The 20,047-nt window shown below is 38.7% G+C and overlaps 2 protein-coding genes across 6 annotated transcripts in view; one reads left to right on the top strand and one right to left on the bottom strand.

Moving 5' to 3' along the window:
* npas1 (neuronal PAS domain protein 1) overlaps positions 1–6,433 on the top strand; it is an 80,993-nt gene extending 74,560 nt beyond the window's left edge. For all 5 annotated transcript variants that reach the window (XM_089121413.1, XM_089121415.1, XM_089121414.1 and 2 more), the window contains 3 exons: positions 399–546; positions 3,793–3,905; positions 3,998–6,433. In XM_089121413.1, the coding sequence (XP_088977539.1) occupies positions 399–546; positions 3,793–3,905; positions 3,998–4,947 (1,211 nt within the window). In that variant the 3' untranslated portion in view covers positions 4,948–6,433. The remainder of the gene's footprint in view (positions 1–398; positions 547–3,792; positions 3,906–3,997) is intronic.
* Positions 6,434–15,174: 8,741 nt separating this feature from the next.
* Positions 15,175–18,059, bottom strand: tmem160 (transmembrane protein 160). Its single transcript, XM_039670846.2, has 4 exons — positions 17,756–18,059; positions 17,345–17,369; positions 15,812–15,904; positions 15,175–15,702 (listed from the first exon to the last, which is right to left on the bottom strand). The coding sequence occupies exons 1-4, from the start codon at positions 17,978–17,980 to the stop codon at positions 15,401–15,403; spliced, it is 645 nt and encodes a 214-aa protein (XP_039526780.2). The 5' UTR covers positions 17,981–18,059; the 3' UTR covers positions 15,175–15,400.
* Between the last annotated feature and the right edge of the window lie 1,988 nt (positions 18,060–20,047).

The following is a 20,047-nucleotide window of genomic DNA, read 5'->3' as shown; positions in this document are numbered from 1 at the left end:
AAAAACAGAGCAAAACTTTTTTTATCATGAAAAATTAACTCATTAATTCAGAAAAACAGAGCACATTTTTTTTCTCATGAAAAATGAACTCGTTAATTCGGAAAAACAGAGTAGATTTTTTTTTCTTCAAGTGAATGCAATACGCCTCCGTAGAAAATGAATGGAAAAAGAAAATGTTTGTTTGAACAGGTCAACATTTAAAGAACAGTTGTATCTGTTTTGACAGTTTAAGAGCCTGAAGCTGCTGTTTACATTTTGACAACATCGCCCCCTAGCCAAATAAACAAATGGTGTAACTGTTCTCCACTTCCAGGGTTAAGAAATGTATTGTGGTTTTCAGATATTCAAACCTTATATTTAATGTCACTCCTTTACTAACTCTTTTCCTTCTCTCTTAGTGCTGCGGAAAGGGCAGGTTGTGACGGGGTATTATCGGTGGCTGCAGAAGAGAGGAGGGTATCTGTGGATTCAGTCCTGTGCCACCGTGTCCATTAACCACAAAGCGCCCCATGAGCGTAACGTCATCTGGGTCAACTATGTTCTCAGGTCAGCTTCTTTGTGACCTTATGTGTTTGTGTTTTTGAGTGTTGCGGTTCAGTACAAAAAAAAAAATATGTTAATGTGATGAGTTTCCACAGTGGCTCTTGTAAACGCTCTTCCTCTCCATCTGTCTACAGTAATCTTCATCACACAAGTGCACACACGTTCAAAGAAGTCAGACAAAAACAAGAAAAAAATTGGCTGAATTTCAGTGATAATTGGACTGGTGATATATAATTACACCAAATGGATGTCAAAATTTTCTGGCTGAATGGTGTTTTAGTTAATTAGCTTTGTAATTACGATAGCTAATTAACTTCTATAGCACCCTGCTTGAGTCATGTTCAGAAGGGCTTTTCTGGTGTGTGTGTTGGAAGCGTTATCATGAGTGAGTACCTCTCATTTCACACTGTTATTCTCTGTGAGAAGGAAACTCTATTATAGGTATGTTCAATAATCTTCCGAACCGTCATGAAACCTGTGACTGATTTGGAACTTTCTAGTGAGCAAAGGTCATTTATTAGCACAACAGCACAAGACTCGGTTATGTTTACAATTTATCTCAATAGATTTTTGTATAAGCATATGTTGCTAAGCCAACAATGATTTAAGTATAAAATACATAACACACAAATGTTGGGTCAAATACAACTAATTTATATTTATCTGTCTGCCATCTTTGATACATTTTTCATTGATTTTGTTGCAAAACATTTCCGGATTCCCTTCTCAATATCACTGTCATATTTACCGAGCACAATTAAAAACAATATTTCACCAATTGTGCTGTATGATGATTTCAAAAAAGTAAGACAAATGCTGGAGCATACATTAACTTCAACAAAATGCGGAAAAAATGTCAACATATAAACACACTGTGTAACAGGTTGATGTATGAGATTCTGTCTTAGAATTTGACAAACAAGTTATTTTAATTAAAGTTGGAGAAAAAAATTAAAAGTATGCATGCATGGGTGAATCATTCACAATAAGATCATGTCATGCCTAGTTTAATACTGTCGCCTGTCTGTTGGAAAAGCCTTTATGTTAGGAGTGTCTATAGAAGGTATGCGCGTGACGTCACTGTCGGCTGGAGTGCCTGCAGTTACTCACAGTGAGTGGCAAAAAGACTGAGTGGCTGTATTTGTTTTCAGCGTAAATGCCGCGAAAAATAAACACATCACATATAAAGTGGGAAAGAGCTTTGCGATTGACTGTACAACTAGATTTGACAAAAATCGGAGGATTATTTTTACAGACTGCTGTAGAAAGAGGAGCAAATGGATCGCTGCAATTCACAGAAACAACTGGACTCCAGTCAGCGAAAGGTGGATTTGCAGTTATCATTTTGTGTCAATATGCTGAATTTAGGTGTAAAACCATACTGTTATATATATTAACAACTCATCAATTAGATATTTATCATTGCATATTCTGCATTATTGGATGTTTTTTTAATAAACACTGACCAAAAACAAATCTATAAGTTTTAGGGCTGGACGATATGATGATGATATATAACACTGATATAAGTGATCACCCGGATTTAAGGCCATTGCACACTGAGTCCGAAATTCGCATCCGAAATTTTCGCACGTTAAAAAAAAAAATTCGACCTCACGTTATGTGAGTCACGCTTGCACACCACCTCCGAAACTTTCGTCCGTCATAAAATTAATCGGATCGGGTTCGATTTTCTGCGTTTTTCGCATCCATTCCAGAGCCAGCATTTTGAGAGGTCTTTTGACAATTCAGGGCCGGGGGGAGTTCGTCCTCAAATCATTGCACATATGCGCCGTGCTTTCAGTTTCGGTTTTCAATTCGATCAAGTGTTTATGTTCTCTTCTCTATATTGGATTATGAAATTAATAAACCTCCCCTTTCAATTCAGATTGAAATTTAGGATCGAATAAGGTGTGATTGAGCAGCCTATTCGATAACTAATGTATTATTTGGGCACAATATATAAAGAGTTCAGATGCAAAAGCCTCTAAATGCCATTTGAAATTTTCTTCTTTAATGATGATTTTTTATCAAACTTGTATATTTAAGTTCAGTAATTTCACTTAAATGGCAATGATAATTACCTATTAATTGTTATTTAAGTGAAATTACTGAACTTAAATATAGAAGTTTGATAAAAATCATCATTGAAGAAGAAAATTTAAAATGGCATTTAGAGGCTTTTGCATCTGAACTCTTCATATACACAATAACAGCCTAGCTGTTCTGTCTGCCCAGCGCTTCCACCGGGCCGCGCGCGGGTGTGTGTGTGTTTGTGTGTGTCCATACCTGGTCCATACCAGACACACTGTCAGTCTCCGTTCAGAATCGATTGGTTCACGGAAATTGGCGGTCTTGTTTTTAATATGTGGCTCCAGAATCGCTAGCAAAACATCAAACTGTCCCACTGACATTCTGAGGTAAATTTTGAATCGCTCAGGATAAATTCGCAACTCCTTGATAAGGTGGAACGCTCCTTCTTCTCGGCGCAATTTCAGGATTGGATGGACGTAATATTTTCTCTTTCTTCTCTTTTCAATAAGAGAGAGGGCAAAAATCATCCTCACTGCTTGACGAATCCATTTGGTATTTTTGCGTTTTTTCCCGCAAAGGTTTAATAAATACGCAACGGACTCGGTGTGCAAGGTTTCTATGCGTGACGAATTTTTAGGCTGATGAACACGAAAATACGCATACGAATATTTCGTACTCAGTGTGCAATGGCCTTTAGACCTACATATATTGTATTTATATAAAGCGTTCACAGGCAAATTTGCTTTATGTTTAGGTCTATATTGCTTTTATTTCCTCGGTGTCAAAATCAGGTAAACATAAATGTCAGGCAACACGATTTCTGGCTGCAGGTCAATATCCATGGATCACTGGATCTTTAGTAAGTTGTAAGGAACACTATTGGGTCCAACATTTAGTTTAAATCGATAAAATTGTTCGTTTTAGTCGCATTTTCGCAGTTTCCCCTATTAAATCCAGTCACGCAGCAGATCTTTTGCCACTCAGTCAGGCTGAGGGGGGTTGTTCCGGTGGGAAAGTGACGTCATTGCATTCCCTCTATATGATGTAGGTAGGTACCAGTACCTCATATAGTGCAACCTCCTGTTGTGTGATTCAGCCATGCTAAATGATTGGAGAATTACTGTTAACCTGTGGCACAGGGTTTAGCATTTAGACTGTCAAATGTGTAAAGCTCCCTAAGGTAAACTGCTTGCACTCTTTTATCTGTGTTTTCAGTCGAACAGAGCTGGCAGACATGCCTCTGGACTTATCACAACTCCCAGAAAGCCTGAGGGCAGAACGGCTTCAAGCAAGCTCCTCCCCACGTGACACCTCTCCAAAGGCACAAGGTATGCTCTTAGTCCCACACACAATTATCTATCCATACACTGGTAATAAAGCTACTCAACAGCCCGAATCAGCAGACTTGTGTTTTCTCCAGGCTCCACGGCGACACAGCCATTGAAAGGCAGGGCCGAGACAGACCACAAAGGGAAGGAACCCTTTTCGCACACTGCTGCCAGCCAATCGGAGAACACCAGGAAGAGATCGCACCAGTCTGACCCTGAAAGTGGTCCACCCGAGGTAAGGAGGCGGATTGAAGTGTTTCGACAGAGAGAAGACAGCCCGTGTACCTCCTCGGACCAAGCCAGCGACAGCGAGGTGGAAGAGGACGATGAGAGAGTGAGCGAGTGGGACCACAACCCCTCCAGCAAACGGGTGAAGAGCGAAGACAACAAACAAGGCAATGGGGCCAACGGAGCAGGAAAGATCCACAACGGCCGCGCTGTGATCCAGCATCTTAAGAGCGTGGTGACCAGTTCTGGGTCCAATATTAAGACTGAACAAGAAGTGATAGGAACAACTCTTGGTGCAGGTTCTGGGAGGCGCTGGAGCCAACCTCAGCACAGCGGTGTAGGAACCAATGGCAGCAGTCCACCATCCCAACCTCCAACAGAAGCTCCACCCAAGGGTCTGTTCAACCCCCCGTCCCCGACTCTGTCTCCACCCATCTTAGCCTCGTCCCTGCCGAGAGATGAACGGTCCATCCACGGGGGGCGCGCTCCAGACTTCGAGCTCCTGCAGAGACTGACTGCGAGTGGGGCTGCGGGACGTGTGCTCTTTCACCCCCTGGCTCTTGGCCCACAGGGGCCTCAGAGTCTCTACGCTCCCAGCACCATCCGCTACGCCCCACCTGAGATGCCCACAGCTCACGCTGACGGGCACCACTCGGACCACGTGGTCAAAACTCCCGCTTTCTTTCCACACCTGCAGAGGATCGCGTCTCTGCCTCCTTTTAGCGGCTTTTCTCCAGCCGAACCCACCTTTCCTCCATCTCTGCCCTTCTGTATGAACGGACTGAGGGGGGCGGCAGGGACAGACGAGGATTGAGGGAGAAAGACATATGTAAAGGAGAGGCGGAAGAGATTGTAAAGGACGGCACAACATTGAGAGAGGAACTACAGAAGAACTTGATGTTGGTCAAAAGTCTTCCCAGAATCCTCTCCCCACTTTCCTGTTACTTTGTTAGTGTGTCTTCCTCTCTCTGGACAAGCAGTCAAAGCCATACCGAACATATGAAGGACATCATGCAACTTCATCATCGTTGAGGCCCGAACCATTGGGAATATACAGGACCGTCATTGGGTAGGAGGCTCTTTGATTAGAAACGCGCGTTGCTCGTACTACTAACCTTTTTGGCCCCCAGGACATGGGCCCACCTATATATATATTTTCCAAGTCCCAATGAATTTAAGAAACCACACAGGAATATGCAAGTATGGACTAGAGTAGCATGGCGGAAATTCCCAAATAAGACATTCCTAAGGAAATACATAAGAAAGCACAGTGCACAGGTCCTTGACTGACAGAGGGATCGCAGTGAAAATAAAGATTAGAAATTTTGAACAGTGTAGAATTTTCAATTTTGTAAAATAAGAAAAGAATTGTCTTTAAACATCTAAAAAGAAAATGATAAATTCAAGGTCATAGCCATATGTAGACAACACCGAGTTGAAAGACTTCATACGTGCAAAGGCCCCAAAAGATGTTTTTTTTTTTCTTTTCCCACAAGTCATGAGCAAATATCATGGCCTAATCTTCCTATAAGAAATTTGGGGGCTTTTGGGGGGGTTGTGGGCGGGGTGGTGTGGTTAAGTGTGTCTGTTTGTCATGTATCATGTCCAAGCACTTATAGTATATTGTTGCATACATGTAGCACTTCATCCATGGCCAGACATTCTAGTTCTAAAACCACAGGAATTACGTTTACAGCTTTTGTGGCAGAAATGTGAAAATTTTGGCAAAATGTGAAGATTCTGGGAACCGAAGTGTGTAGAACATTGCCTGTTATATAAAGGTGTAATGTTTTATTTAAAAAAAAAAATGCTAATTGGAAGAATATCACAAACCTTATTAAACCCAAGTCACATTTCACTCAAAAAAAAAAAAAGAAATTATATTTTGCTTGACATGATTTTGTGACATTATTTTAATGTGAATTAAGCATATTCTCTCCAAATTCTCATTACTGTAGGGCAATAAAAAGTATGTTCTTTTGACTGTAATACAGTAAAAATTAGTATTACAGTGATGATAATCTAATGAAAATCACCAATGAGAATAATGGAAATTACAAAAAAAAAAAATATATATATATATATATATATATATATATATATATATAGCATTGCACGTTGAAAATTTGGCAAAATTTTAATTTCCTCTAACGACCCCAAACTCATTTAAAAAATGTTTTTACAATTGAGTGTTCATTGGAGGGATACACATGTTGTTTGTGAGTTGAGAGTTTGTGGTTGTAACAAAAAAAAAAAAAAAAGAGTAATAAATCCTTCCCTCGCAGGTCAATTCGAACCCCTTAGGAATGAATAGAATGCGAGGAATGCTCAAGTATACATAGAAAAACCTAAAAAATGCTCAAAATTAAAACTACAAATGCTAAAACTTTTCCAAAAATGATGTAATAATGTCTACATTTGAAAGCATTCTGAAGGGATACCCTCAAGCACTCACTTTAGGACCCAGCGGAATAGCTCATTTGCTCCATATAGTGATATGGTGAAATATCATGTAATATATATATATATATATATATATGAAGAGTTCAGATGCAAAAGCCTCTAAATGCCATTTGAAATTTTCTTCTAAAATGACCATTTTTATCAAGCTTGTATATTTAAGTTCAGTAATTTCACTTACATGACAATTAATAGGTAATCTTCATTGCCATTTAAGTGAAATTACTGAACTTAAATATACAAGCTTGATAAAAATGATCATTTTAGAAGAAAATTTCAAATGGCACTTAGAGGCTTTTGCATCTGAACTCTTCATATATATATATATATATGTGTGTATTTTTTTTTTTTTTTTGGTCAGCAAAGACACCAAAATTGACCCAATGTGAGATATTTTGAGCTGATCTGAGTTGAAAAGAATGCAAAGAATGTACTGAAATTTTTAATTTATGGATAAAAACCTAATTTAAAGGTACACAAAATAAAAAAAATCTCCCAAAAATAAAATATATTAAAAAAAAGTATCATTTTAGCACTTCGGGTCATTTTGACCCGCGGGGAAGGATTTGTTACAGAATGCGCGGATAGGATAATACCACAAGGAACGTGTTCCTAAAAATAGGCTTTGTAATAAAACCTAATGAAATATGCTAATTTTATTCTTGCAAAATATAATTTAATTTTTTTGTCTTTTGAGTTTGGGATTAAATGTGACCTGGACATTGTAGGATTTTCCCGTCTATGTAAAGCTGAGGCACAGGAGCTCTGTTCCTAAATCTAGTAGCATAGCAATGCATCTTACAGCATCTTTCCATAGACAGTAAAACTAAGAAACCTTATTTTGAACAGATTCTAAGATAGCATCTCATTTTATTTTCAATATTTGTGCATATATACTGTATGTACCCATTAAAGTACTGTTAGCAACATGCTCACTAGATTATGGAACAGAGTCAGGGTGCCAAACACCAAGGTCTATGTAATTCACAGGCATAATTATTAAAATATCCTAATTTGTCAAAAAAAATGTAACCGATTTAGTACTTTATAAACCCATTATATGCCTGTTTAATTCTACAAAAACGCACCGAAGATAACTAATTACAAGAGGGCAGATACAAGCTTCACCATGTGAACATTTTTCTTGTTTTTTCAATTTCTTGTGTATGCGGGTTTCTCTGCCCATGCAGTATTACCAGATATGATGATTTTCAGTAGCATTAAATGATATGAGATGGTTTTATTTGTATTTGTGATTGTGAGTATGAATGTGTAAATAGATGAGAGCGTCGTGAAACATCAGCACATGAGTTGGTGTTTCTTTAACCTTTGCCATCACTGTGACTCTAACTTCTTTATGATCAGATGTTTGTGAAAATACAGCGCCATGAGCATTGAATGAAAATGATACACTGTAAAAAATGATTATTATGATAATCCAAACCACAATAATAAACTCTATTCCAATAATGGAGCATTTCTTTGTGCCATGTCATTTTGTTCTCTGCAAATTCGAACTCGACCCGTCAATATGCATCAAGTTTGTCACCAAATGCCAGTGGTTCATGAATAAAGAAATTAAAAGGGGGGTTGGGACAAAATTAGGGTGAATAAATTATTATTTACTAATGTTCCAAATTCATGACTCAAAATTATAATTTGTGACACATTTTTTGCTCGTCGCTCATATTTTTGGTCACTCTTTTTACGACGAATGGGGACTAAGACATCCAAGCTTCAAAAAAGCACCACTAAGGTCATAAAGTGCCCCTTACTTTAGACCAGTTTTGTGAACCCGATCAAACAATTAATTAAAAAAATGTATATGACTCAAAATAATAATTTGTTCACAATTCATCACGTCAATATTTTTGCACCAAGGAGAATAATTTTAAGAGTTTTAGAGAACAACCACAACTTAAATTTCACTCTGATTCTCTCACAAAGCAATCATAGCTTCAGAAGACTAGGAATATATTACTTTCATCATGGACCACTTTCATGGTACTTTTACATTTAGCTTTATGAAGCTTTGAAGGTCCTTATTCACTGTAAAAGTTCCACTAGCTTACTGTTCAAAATGTAGGCTTTTGTGTTTCAAAAAAAGAAAGTAAGTACGGGACGGGTTTAGAACGACATAAAATGATGCCATAATTCTTTTCTGACAGAGATATCCCTTTTAAAGCGGTGTTCTCACTTGGCATGTTTGGTTCAATTAAAACAAACTCTGGTGTGATTAGTCAGTTTGTGTGGTTCATTTGAATAACTCTGAACGCTGAAATATGAGCCTTGGTCCACTTCCAAACAAACTCTGGTGCAGTTGAACTGAAATATCAATACAACAGACTAAATGTAACCTCTCCAGCTCTACTCGGTGCGTTTCCCAAAAGCATCCTTAGCCAACTGTGGTCGCAAGTTCCATTGATCTCGGTTGGTTACGACGGAAGTTGCGACCATAGCTGCTTTTAGGGAAACGTACACCAGAGAGGGATTCGAGCCGAGTTTCGGGCATGGGAAGTGAGTGCACTAACAAGGATGCAAAAGACTGCAGTGTCGGTGACTCACTAGTGCGCCTCTCAGGGCCAAGGGAGTGAGGTTTACCCGCACAGCTCTTACTAACTGGCCCAGTAGCACCTCATTGCAGTACACGAGATCCAGGGGGTGGAGTTGGATCCAGATCTATGGGGTGGAGATGGGTAGGATTAGGGGTGGGGTTAGGGATCAGGGGGAGGAGATGGTTAAGGTGGTAGGAGTTGGATCTGGATCCATACGGGATCCATACGGGTCACGGCACCAATGTACACCAATGTATAATGTACCAATGTATAATGGTGCCTTGAAACGCTACTCCATGAAGCTTCGAAACATATCAAACTGCCAAAGTCACGTGTTTTCAATAAACGAGGCTTCATTGTCATAACTGGTTCAAAATGTTTCGAAATTTGAATGGTTCACCTGTGGGGTGGGGTGGAGTGATCTCAGGGAACCCATGAATCATGGGGATTCACTGAGATTGCCTCCCAGTGGCGAACCATTGAAATACTCTATGTTTTTTCCATGATCAGTTTTATACATTTTTTTTCATTTGAATGAGATATTTGGATAATTAAAAGGAATAATAGTAGTTAATAGTCTCTCACTGGCCAATTTAGCTGAGCAATCCATGGAACAAACTAAACAAACCCTGAAAATTGATAAAAGAACACATATTATATAGACTCTTATATTCAACGATATAAGATGATTAGTTAATTGCATTTGAGAAATTATATTTTATATTTTAGTCACCAGCATTGTGGTGTTTGGAAGTCTTCGAAACAGTGAATAATTTTGCGAAGCAATTGGTTAAATTGTCTCAAAGCTTTGAAAAGCTTCATCGTTTCGCCCATACCAAAATAACCCCTCCGATTCTTCTCGCACTGCTCCGGGCGGGATTTAAACCAACGTTTCCTGCATGGGAGGCGGGCCCACTAACAAGGATGCTAACGTAGACTCTAGCATCAGTTGCTAACACACCTGTTGAGATCAGGGGAGTGAGGTTTACCTGCACAGCTCTTACTAAAGCTGGCTCCCACCCAGGTCACGGCACCAATAGGTTCTACTCGCCCCACTCCGAGCGGGATTCAATCCGACGTTTCCGGCATGGGAGGCGGGCTCACTAACAAGGATGTTAAAGAACACAGCCTCTAGCATCAGTTGCTAACACACCTGTTGAGATTGGGGTAGTGAGATTTACCTGCAAAGCTCTTACTAAAGCTGGCCAACGTTACACTCACCCCCTAAACCTCACCCCCATCCGGGTCACGGCACCAATCGGTTCTACTCGCCCCACTCTGAGCGGGATTCAAACTGACGTTTCCAGCATGGGAGGTGGGCCCACTAACAAGGATCCTAAAGAACACAGCCTCTAGCATCAGTTGCTAACACACCTGTTGAGATCAGGGGAGTGAGGTTTACCTGCACAGCTCTTACTAAAGCTGGCTCCCACCCGGGTCACGGCACCAATAGGTTCTACTCGCCCCACTCTGAGCGGGATTCAATTCGACGTTTCCGGCATGGGAGGTGGGCCCACTACAGGGATGCTAAAGAACACAGCCTCTAGCATCAGTTGCTAACACACCTGTTGAGATTGGGGGAGTGAGGTTTACTTGCAAAGCTCTTACTAAAGCTGGCCAACGTTACACTCACCCCCTAAACCTCACCCCCATCCGGGTCACGGTACCAACCGGTTCTACTCGCCCCACTCTGAGCGGGATTTGAACTGACGTTTCCAGCATGGGAGGCGGGCCCACTACAGGGATGCTAAAGAACACAGCCTCTAGCATCAGTTGCTAACACACCTGTTGAGATTGGGGGAGTGAGGTTTACCTGCAAAGCTCTTACTAAAGCTGGCCAACGTTACACTCACCCCCCTAAACCTCAACCCCACCCGGGTCACGGCACCAATCGGTTCTATTCGCCCCACTCTGAGCAGGACTCGAACCGGTGTCTTCCCCATGGAAGGCAGGCGCACCATCAATGACACCTAAAGACCACAGTCTGTATGCGTTAGACACAGTGTGAAACACACCGTAAGAATAGCATGAAAAATACAATGGCAAAAAAGTACACCAGTTGCATGCTTGGAAACTTTCAAATATTTGAAGTCTCTGTCTTGAATGACGTGAAGGGGGTTGCTTTTGGATTTGAAAAGTGAACATTCAAAAGGGATTAACAATCGACTATTATCTTGTGTAAATTTTGTAATCCACACCGGTCCATGTTAACAAGTTCAAAAGAAGAGGAAAAGAAAGGAAAGATGAAAGAACATGGATCGGATTGATGTGATAAGCTGCTTTAACAACAGCTCCCTCTGGGAGCACATGTAAGCTACCCAACTCTGTCAACTCTTCCGCTCCGCTCACAATAAAGCCTTTTGATTGGCGTTCATCATAATCCGTGTACAGATTCATAACTCTGGCTCTGTGTCTTTGAAGCGGAGTCGGTGAGCGGCCCGCTGTCAGAGTAATAGGCCGGAGGGTCGAGACAAAGGCAGACGCTGTGATTGAAACGTGGAGCGTGCTGGTGTTAGCGATGGTGTTGTGTTGTTTCAAGAAACCCCAGGGAGGGGCTCTGACATTGAAGACGGGTTAAAACCTGTTTTACATTCAAGTGGCAGGCCTCAGTTCATTAGTGTGAGGATCATTCCCTCTTGACGACTAAAGGAATTGCATACTAAAGAAGCTGAGTTGTTGGGAAGAAAAGGCGAATGGCCGGGCCGTGTGCGTGCGCATACGATAACTCGACTGCGACCCGAAGTTTCTCCTCTAAAATATCCTCCACGGCCATCTCTTAAGAGCAGACGGACCTATAAACAGGGATTAGTTCTCTTTTATGGGTCATTTCGGCAATAAATAGGGGGAACATCGTGGTTTTCGCTGATTTTGTGTTGCAAATGGACATGTTAAGACAATAACAAATGAAGTTCGGTTTAACACACCGGTTCCACATCATGGAGATGCAGCTCTGTGCGTTTATGAACTCAGTTTGTGTAACACAGGTGTGTGAAGTCTGGCTTGTGGGGATGTGTTTGGGCGCTGTGCCCTTTAGCCGTGTGGCGGCCCCTGTAGATGCCCTGAATGTGAAGCAGAGCTGCGTGCGCTGAGGGAGAGACAGACAGACCGCGGGCCAACTGCACTGAAACACGCATGGAATCAGTAACTAACGAACTGCACCAAAACACCAGAGAACTAGGACGAGTTGGAGAATAGGCAAGAAAAACATGGACAACGTCAGACATATTTCATTTGTTCTTGAGTCCTCAATGTTGGGGAGTAAATAACTAAATGCAGTGACAGAACAAGTGTGCATTTATTTGTAGTAGCTCAGCGGCTTTCTAAACAGCTTCTTGATTGAAGCATTAAACAACTAATATCGAGATAAATGTAGGGACGAATGTAGGGTGAGACTTGATTTTGTCCTTGAGGAACTGATTAGATGGTTGTGGTTTGCTATTGGTCGATCTCATGTGAGTGACAGGTTGCCCCGCCCTCTCGCCAGTAAAAATCTATCTATCTATCTATCTATTAAAGCTGCAGTCCGCAGTTTTTCCTCTTTGTCGCCATCTCTGTTCGAAATCTGCAATTTCAACTTTACGTGGGTTGTGCTTTGAACACTGGCTGGTTATGTCTTTGCTCCAAAAATTATTTTGGATAATTTTTAACCCAAAAAAGCTACGGACTGCAGCTTTAAAAATGGTATGTTTATTTAGCTTGTAATTGTCATTTATCTACAGTAACAATTTCTTTAAATTAAAATAGTTGCTGGACTGTAAACTACTTTAACTAGTGTGTCGATTGGAAAGCTACAGCTTCTGCAACACTGTCAGCTTGTTAACCTCCAAAGGCCACTAACATGACATTTCCACCTTGTGCAGCGCTGAATTCACGCCACCTTAAGCATCAAACCTGTCCTTCTCAGAAATTGCGGGAGACAAATGTGCTTGCATAGTCCCCGTTTATGTACATATTCATAGACTAATTATGTACTGTAAATAGCACTGAAGGTCATGCATAAACAAATAGTCTGTAACCAGTGATAAACACTCCCAATCAACATACAATGAATGTCATTGGTTTTTAAGGTGCACATTTATAGAATGTTCTGCATTTCACATTAACATAAATATGCATTAAAAAAACCAGAAATGATATATGACAGAGGTGGAAGTATGAACATCAGCCAATCAGGCTTCAAAAAGCCACATAGCAAAGATCATCTACCTGATAATAAAATCTAAACAAAACGAAAACCAGACAAAATTCTAAATGTTTTCCGAAAATTACAAAACACGACAGATGCCATAATTTCTCTGAGGACTCATACAAGGTCTTTGAGAGCAACAACAGCCAGTGACAATAATTCAACAACGACGAAAATTTTTTTTTGGATGACAATAATGAAATTATATAATAAATGCCTTTGAAGATGTACAAACAGAAGTGAAAAACGACTCATAGATATCTATGGAGCGACTAATGAAAGAAGCAGCGCACATGTTTCCGAGTCCCCGGCGCCATTAACAAACCGCACACGCGTGCAGATCAACACGTCTGTCTGTTTACCGCGAATCCCTTCCTCCAGAGACGCCACCTGCCCTTGATATCATCGCACACAACCTCCACTCACGTTTTGTTTGAACTTTTTACCATTTAACAACTTTTTGTCATTACAATTTCACAGTTGTAATTAATTAACCCCTAGCGTGGTGGAAATCTATGGGGCAAAACGCTCAATAGCCTACAATAAACATTAGGCTAAACACATAGCATTTAAGGTACATGCCTAAAATCTTTAAGTAGGCTGCCTACAATTAAATTGGCTGTATGAGCATGTGTATGAGTCATTTCAACTAAAATTACATCTAACTGACTCAAAAAAAAATTGCTTAACTTATTAAAGTGATAGTGTCATGACTTATATTGATCATTATTTAAATTAATTCTTTTATTTATTTATTTTTTACCAACTAGGCATAGAATAACCACAAAATTTGCAGTATATACAGTATATCAAATAATTTACTAACATTATATCTATATGCAATATGGAATATTTAATCTCCTGTCAAAACCATGTGGACATTTTGGTCATGACTCATATGGAGTTGAAAGGCATTAAAAAAATTCAATGTCATTTTCACTCATAGTGTCATGTTTAGAAAACTAATATTTATGTTTTAGAGCCATTCCACCGAATGGGTGACATTTGCTTGTTATAACTCTTCAAAATTAAACTTTAATTTTTTTTTTCAACATTGAATTCAAGATAAACATATACACACTCCAGTAGAGTGAATCTCTGTATATGAGCCCGTGTGGTCCACACACACACACACCTGACAACACATCTCACAGATTATAGACGCAACAAAGACAGCTAACTCCTAATAACACAATATCTATACTTCAGATGCATAAAAAAAAGATAAGTCGAGCTTTCATCTCTGTTGGAAGTTGAAGTCTAAAAGTTCTTGTCAAATCTACAAGGAGTGATTTTATTGAGTAGACAAGAGCAGGAAATCTGAGGGGAATTGTGAGGTAATCATTTCTTTTTTATAATCAAATAAATCTCAAAGAATAAGTTGAAAACTGCTGTACCGTTGAAAAACAGATCATATTCTAAAAGCTGGAAGACTTTACAGTACTGTACAAGGTTCAGTTTGATAGCATTATTTAATGCAAATATTGTCACAGCATTCATTAACCTTGACTCATGTTCATTTACAGATACAAATACATTGTTAAAGTCATAATTATAGATATTTATATTTGAATTATAGATATAAATGAAAACATTCTAATTGATATACATTATAAATGAACATGAACGAATGTATTATCATAAAGAACAATAGTACATTATGAACGAATGCTGTATAGTTATTATCAGGTGCTTAATGCATTAACTAATGCTAGAAAATCAAACCTTATTGTAAAGTGTTACCAAACAAATATCAGAACTTTAATATAAAATAGTGAACATGCCCATTTATTACAGTTGAACAACCAAGATGCTGAACTAGTTGTCCGGCAAGTGCTAGTTAAGAAATGAACTTTTATTTTAATGTTCCAGCACTCACATCCCACAACCAACAAAAATATTACAGAGGAAAAAAATGTGAATTTATGTCCCTTTGTAAGCAGTGGGTCAATAATCCACAGCGACCTGAACTCAGTGTTGCCTTTTGTCTTAAAGCAGTTTATGAATAGATAACTCTGGCTCTGGGTCAGTGTAAAAGGCATTTCAACTCAAAGTCTCCTCTCATCTCACTTGTCTTTGCCTTTTTCTTCAGGCCCTCGTCTCTCGCTCCGGGCTCTGCACTCGGAGCACTCCCCGCCTTCATCTCCCCCGTGCTCTTCCTCATCCTCGTCGTGAATGATCTCCACCTCCAGGCGGCCGATGTAGAGCGATACGGCACACAGCCAGAAGAGGGCAGCGCTGGACACCACAGACGTGTGGAGCAGCACAGCGGGCAGAGAGAGGAGCATGATCCTCCTCAGAGTCAGAAGACTGACCACGTATGACGCTCCACCGAACGACACACACACACCGCCCAGGATGAAGAACGCTGCGGGACAAAAGGGACAAACCTTTCAGAACAGGAATTAGGTCTGAGTCAGACAGAGAGGGAAAAGACAAAACAAAACAGAGGGACTGAGAAGAAAGAGATGCAGTACCATATCCAGCCTCTCGGCCCACATCACTCTGTACAAACGCAATAACGCCGATCCCTGTTGACAGGAGACCATTCCGGAACCAGGACAAAAATCCTGCAAAAAATAAATCAATAAAATTGCTTAAGTTTATCTGCCTAGATGCCAAAATATCTAAAACATACATTTAACACTTTTGTATAGACTCAAACATTCAGGTTCTAGAAGTTATAATCTGCCAATTTTTTTTCAAACAGAACAGATTTTTACCGATAACTCCCTAAAATTTGCGCCCGAAATTTTCATACGTTAAAAAATAAATACGACCTCACGTTATGTCAATCATGCTTGCACACTGCCTCCGAAACTTTCATCCGTCATGAAAAAAATCAAATCGGGTTCGATTTTCTGCATTTTTCGCATCCGTAACAAGCAGTTTGAATGGTGTTTTGACAATTCAGAGCCACCGAATCACGAATACGAAAAAACGCATACGAAAATTTTGGACTCAGTGTGCAAGGGCCTTTAGAGAGAGGTTCGATTTATTTTTATCTCCCTATGCTCTTAAAATACTTAATTGCATATGCATATTTTGCAATAAACTTTATATATATTTATATATATATATATAATATTATATATTTATATATATATATATATATATATATATATATATATATTATAATATTATATATACTGTATATCATAATATATATATATATATATATATACATATTATATATATTATTGTTTTATTGCTTGTAATGTTATATCCTTGTAGGGAAAGTAAAAAAAAGAAAAAGAAAATCTCCTTTTTTTTCTTTCTTTCTTTTTTTTTATCCCTACGAAAAAAAAAAAAAAAAAAAGAAAAAAAAAAAACACTTCCAGAACCAAGGTCTCTGAAAAAGTGGTCAGGCACTGTTGCACTTTATAACAGAACAAATTTTGGTCGGTAAAGGAATAGTTTACCCAAATTACAATTAACGTTCTTGCATCATTCACTCGCCGTCATGTCATTCCAAAACCGTATGTCTGTCTATGTCTTCTATTCAAAACCTCAAGTTTCAAAAAAAAGGATGCAAAAAATACCATACAAGTATAATGAGTCTAAATGACTAGAAGACTTGGAATAAATTGCACTAGAGCTTTGTGTGAGGAAAAGATCAAATTTTAACACGTTATTAACTGATGAACCTTTTCTTGAACATCATGGTTTTATGAAATCAAGCAATTTATTAGAAAAGACCTGACTCTAAATAATAATTTGTTCACAAATAGGAGATAAAATGATATTGAAAGGAACTTGTCCTTCACAAAAATTTATCAGGCAACTTCAAAAGATCAAGAACAGACTTTATTCACACTTTTTGTTATTTTGGAGCTTAGCAATCCCAAGTAGCCTACAATAATATTTTAGTTCTACATTAATAGTAGCCAAAATATTGTACTAAAAAGTCCAACAGAAAAGAACAGTCATTTAGTAAAAACATGAGGGTGAGTAAATGATGGCATTATTTTCTATATGTCAATAGGCCTAATTTAGACAGATAATCTCACCTGTTTCATGAGACTTCCGCAGCATCTAGAAAATAAAGTAATATAAGAGGTAACGTTAATACACAGATCATTCGGTATTTATGTCAAAAAAGATATTTTAAAAATTATAGTAGCTAGTATGGTATTATCATTATTATTATAGGCTAATGTAACATAAAACCAATGTAATACCATGGTTTTTGGACACGACACTATGTTAAATAACACGATTTTGTACTAGTACCATTGTAGAGCCATATTATTTGGATTAGCATATTAATAAAATGCTGCATTAAAATAGTAACATCATTGTATACTACTAGTGTACCAGAGTACCACTAGTAGGCTACTTTTCGTAATTAGTAATATATCAATGAAACGTCTAAAGTGAGAGCATCAGGATGAGTGAGTAAGTGAGTGTTTAGTGTTTACCAGCGCGTCGGCTTTGTCTAGTTCAGTGATGATGTACTGTTGCTGTTGCTCCACTGCTCGCGTTCTGTTCACCGGGGATTTCTCCATCGCACGGCGCGCGCTCCCGCGGTGAAGCGCGCGCGCTGGAGTCCACGCGTACTGAAGCAGCGGCCGCCGCGCGAACTGCGAGAACGGGCACACAAGACGGGACAACCGCCTGCACGTTAACCAACTTATGGAAGCCATCGTTTACAATGGACTGGGAGAAAACCCAAAACACGACCTTTCCCCAACCTCTGAACTCTGACGCCGCCGGTGAGTGCGTGTAAAAGACTGAAGCCTCGTGCTCGCAGGAGTGCGCGTGGAATTCAGTGGCGCCATCTATCTTTATTTCCACGTCGTATGATGGTATTTATGTATTATAATGAGTTCGTATTTAATGTCCCTGATGCGTTTACTTACATTTCGTTGTTATGCAGTACTACATTTTAAAATGGATCATTTAGGGGTTTTAAAAGTAAAATCGTAGAACGATGCAGTCGACGTTGCCACAAGATGGCGCCAAAACATAACAAATCTTGTGCTGTTCTTGACATGTCATAATTATGACTTTTTAAAATCATAATTTAGCCTTTTTATCTCATAATTATGATTTACCAAAGCATGATTTTTTTTCTTTGTGGCCTTCCATGGTATTTGGAGCAGTAACAAACTCTAACGCCATATATAGGTATATATATATATATAAATAAGTTAAGGCTAAAGTTAAGGCTATACATACATATATATATATATATATATATATACATATACACATACACATACACACACACACAGTGCTTGGTAGATTACTTACAAATTACTAAATACAAATTACATGATGAAAATGTTAGTAATGTAATCATTACACATTTTAGGTAATATAATCTGACTACTTTTGGATTACTTTTAGATACATGTTTACCTTACTTTAGCCTTAACTTGTTTATCACATAGATGGAAATGGGATAAAACAAAAAGAGAAAACCGTATTGTCCTGATTTAATAGTAAGTGTAACCTCAGAAAAGTCATTTGAAGTGTGTGTTTCTGTTGTTTATAGCATATGTATGCTTGTGTTTGAGTGGCCCCTTCCGGCCTCCTCTCTCCCAGCGCAGAGGCCTTTTGTCTTGATGTGATCCTCTGGGATCGTGCGTCGCCACGCCTCAACAACCTGATGGTCATATAGCGTGAGGAGCGCAGAGAGGAGGAGGGGGTCAGAGGAAAGACGGGACGGTGTGTGTATTTGTATGTACGTGTGTGAAGAATGCCTTAAGGAAAGGGCCGCCTTTGATATAAACAGTAACTAAGCTCGCGTTGTCACGCTATGATGATGTTCCTCATGAAGACAAATGTTTTCTTGTCAAAGCATGTTTTATTTTGGCTGGCAATTTAATGTTCATGTGCACACGGACCGACATTTAATCAATGGTCTGAGTGAAAACTCAACTGCAAAGTAGATTGACTTCTAAAGGCATTCAATGCTTCATCTTCTTCAATAATGTATTGCATTTTCTTCATTTAATGGCTTTTCAAACTTTACAGTTATTGTTGTACAGTCATTAAAGGGATAGTTCACCCAAAAATGTTCCAAACCTGTAAAAATGTCTTTGTTCTGCCAAACACAAACATTCTTCAAAACATCTTTCTTTGTGTTCAGCAGAATTTTTTTATTTTATTTACAAGTTTAGAACAACTTGAGGGTGAGTAAATGATGATTTTTGGGTGAACTACCTTTAATGGTTAATAAAAGTAACATCAATAACATAAAAGATTGAAATGTTTGGATCATCACATTTTTTCACTTTATTCAGCAAGGGCACATTAAATTGATTAAAAGTGTCAGAAAGGACATGTATTATTGTTCTATTTTAAAAGTGATTTTTCTTTTGATCGTTTTATTCATCAAAGAATCCTGGGAAAAAAATTCCACAAATATATGAAGAACATGTTTCTTGAGCAGCAAATCATCATATTAGAGTGATATCTGAAGGATCAGGTGACACTGGAGATTGGGGTAATGATGCCTAAAAGTTAGCTTTACTTTAAAATATTCATGAAGAAAATAGTTATTTTAAAATTTTAATAATATTTAATTCACAATATAATACTTGTTCCAAAAATTGTACCGACCCCAAACTTTTGAATGGTAGTCTATGTGCCACAACTGCTGTAATACTTATGTCATTATGTGTGTGTGTTTTTTTTTTTTGGTATTTATATTATTATAATAAATGACATTGTTTATAACATGTATATATTTAATTGTATATTGA

The sequence above is a fragment of the Pimephales promelas genome, chromosome 16 (assembly GCF_988280905.1).
Source record: "Pimephales promelas chromosome 16, fPimPro1.hap1.1, whole genome shotgun sequence".
Classification (NCBI taxonomy): domain Eukaryota; kingdom Metazoa; phylum Chordata; class Actinopteri; order Cypriniformes; family Leuciscidae; genus Pimephales; species Pimephales promelas.
Note: the sequence above shows the minus strand (reverse complement) of the source record. Positions and strands in the feature narration are given on the sequence as shown.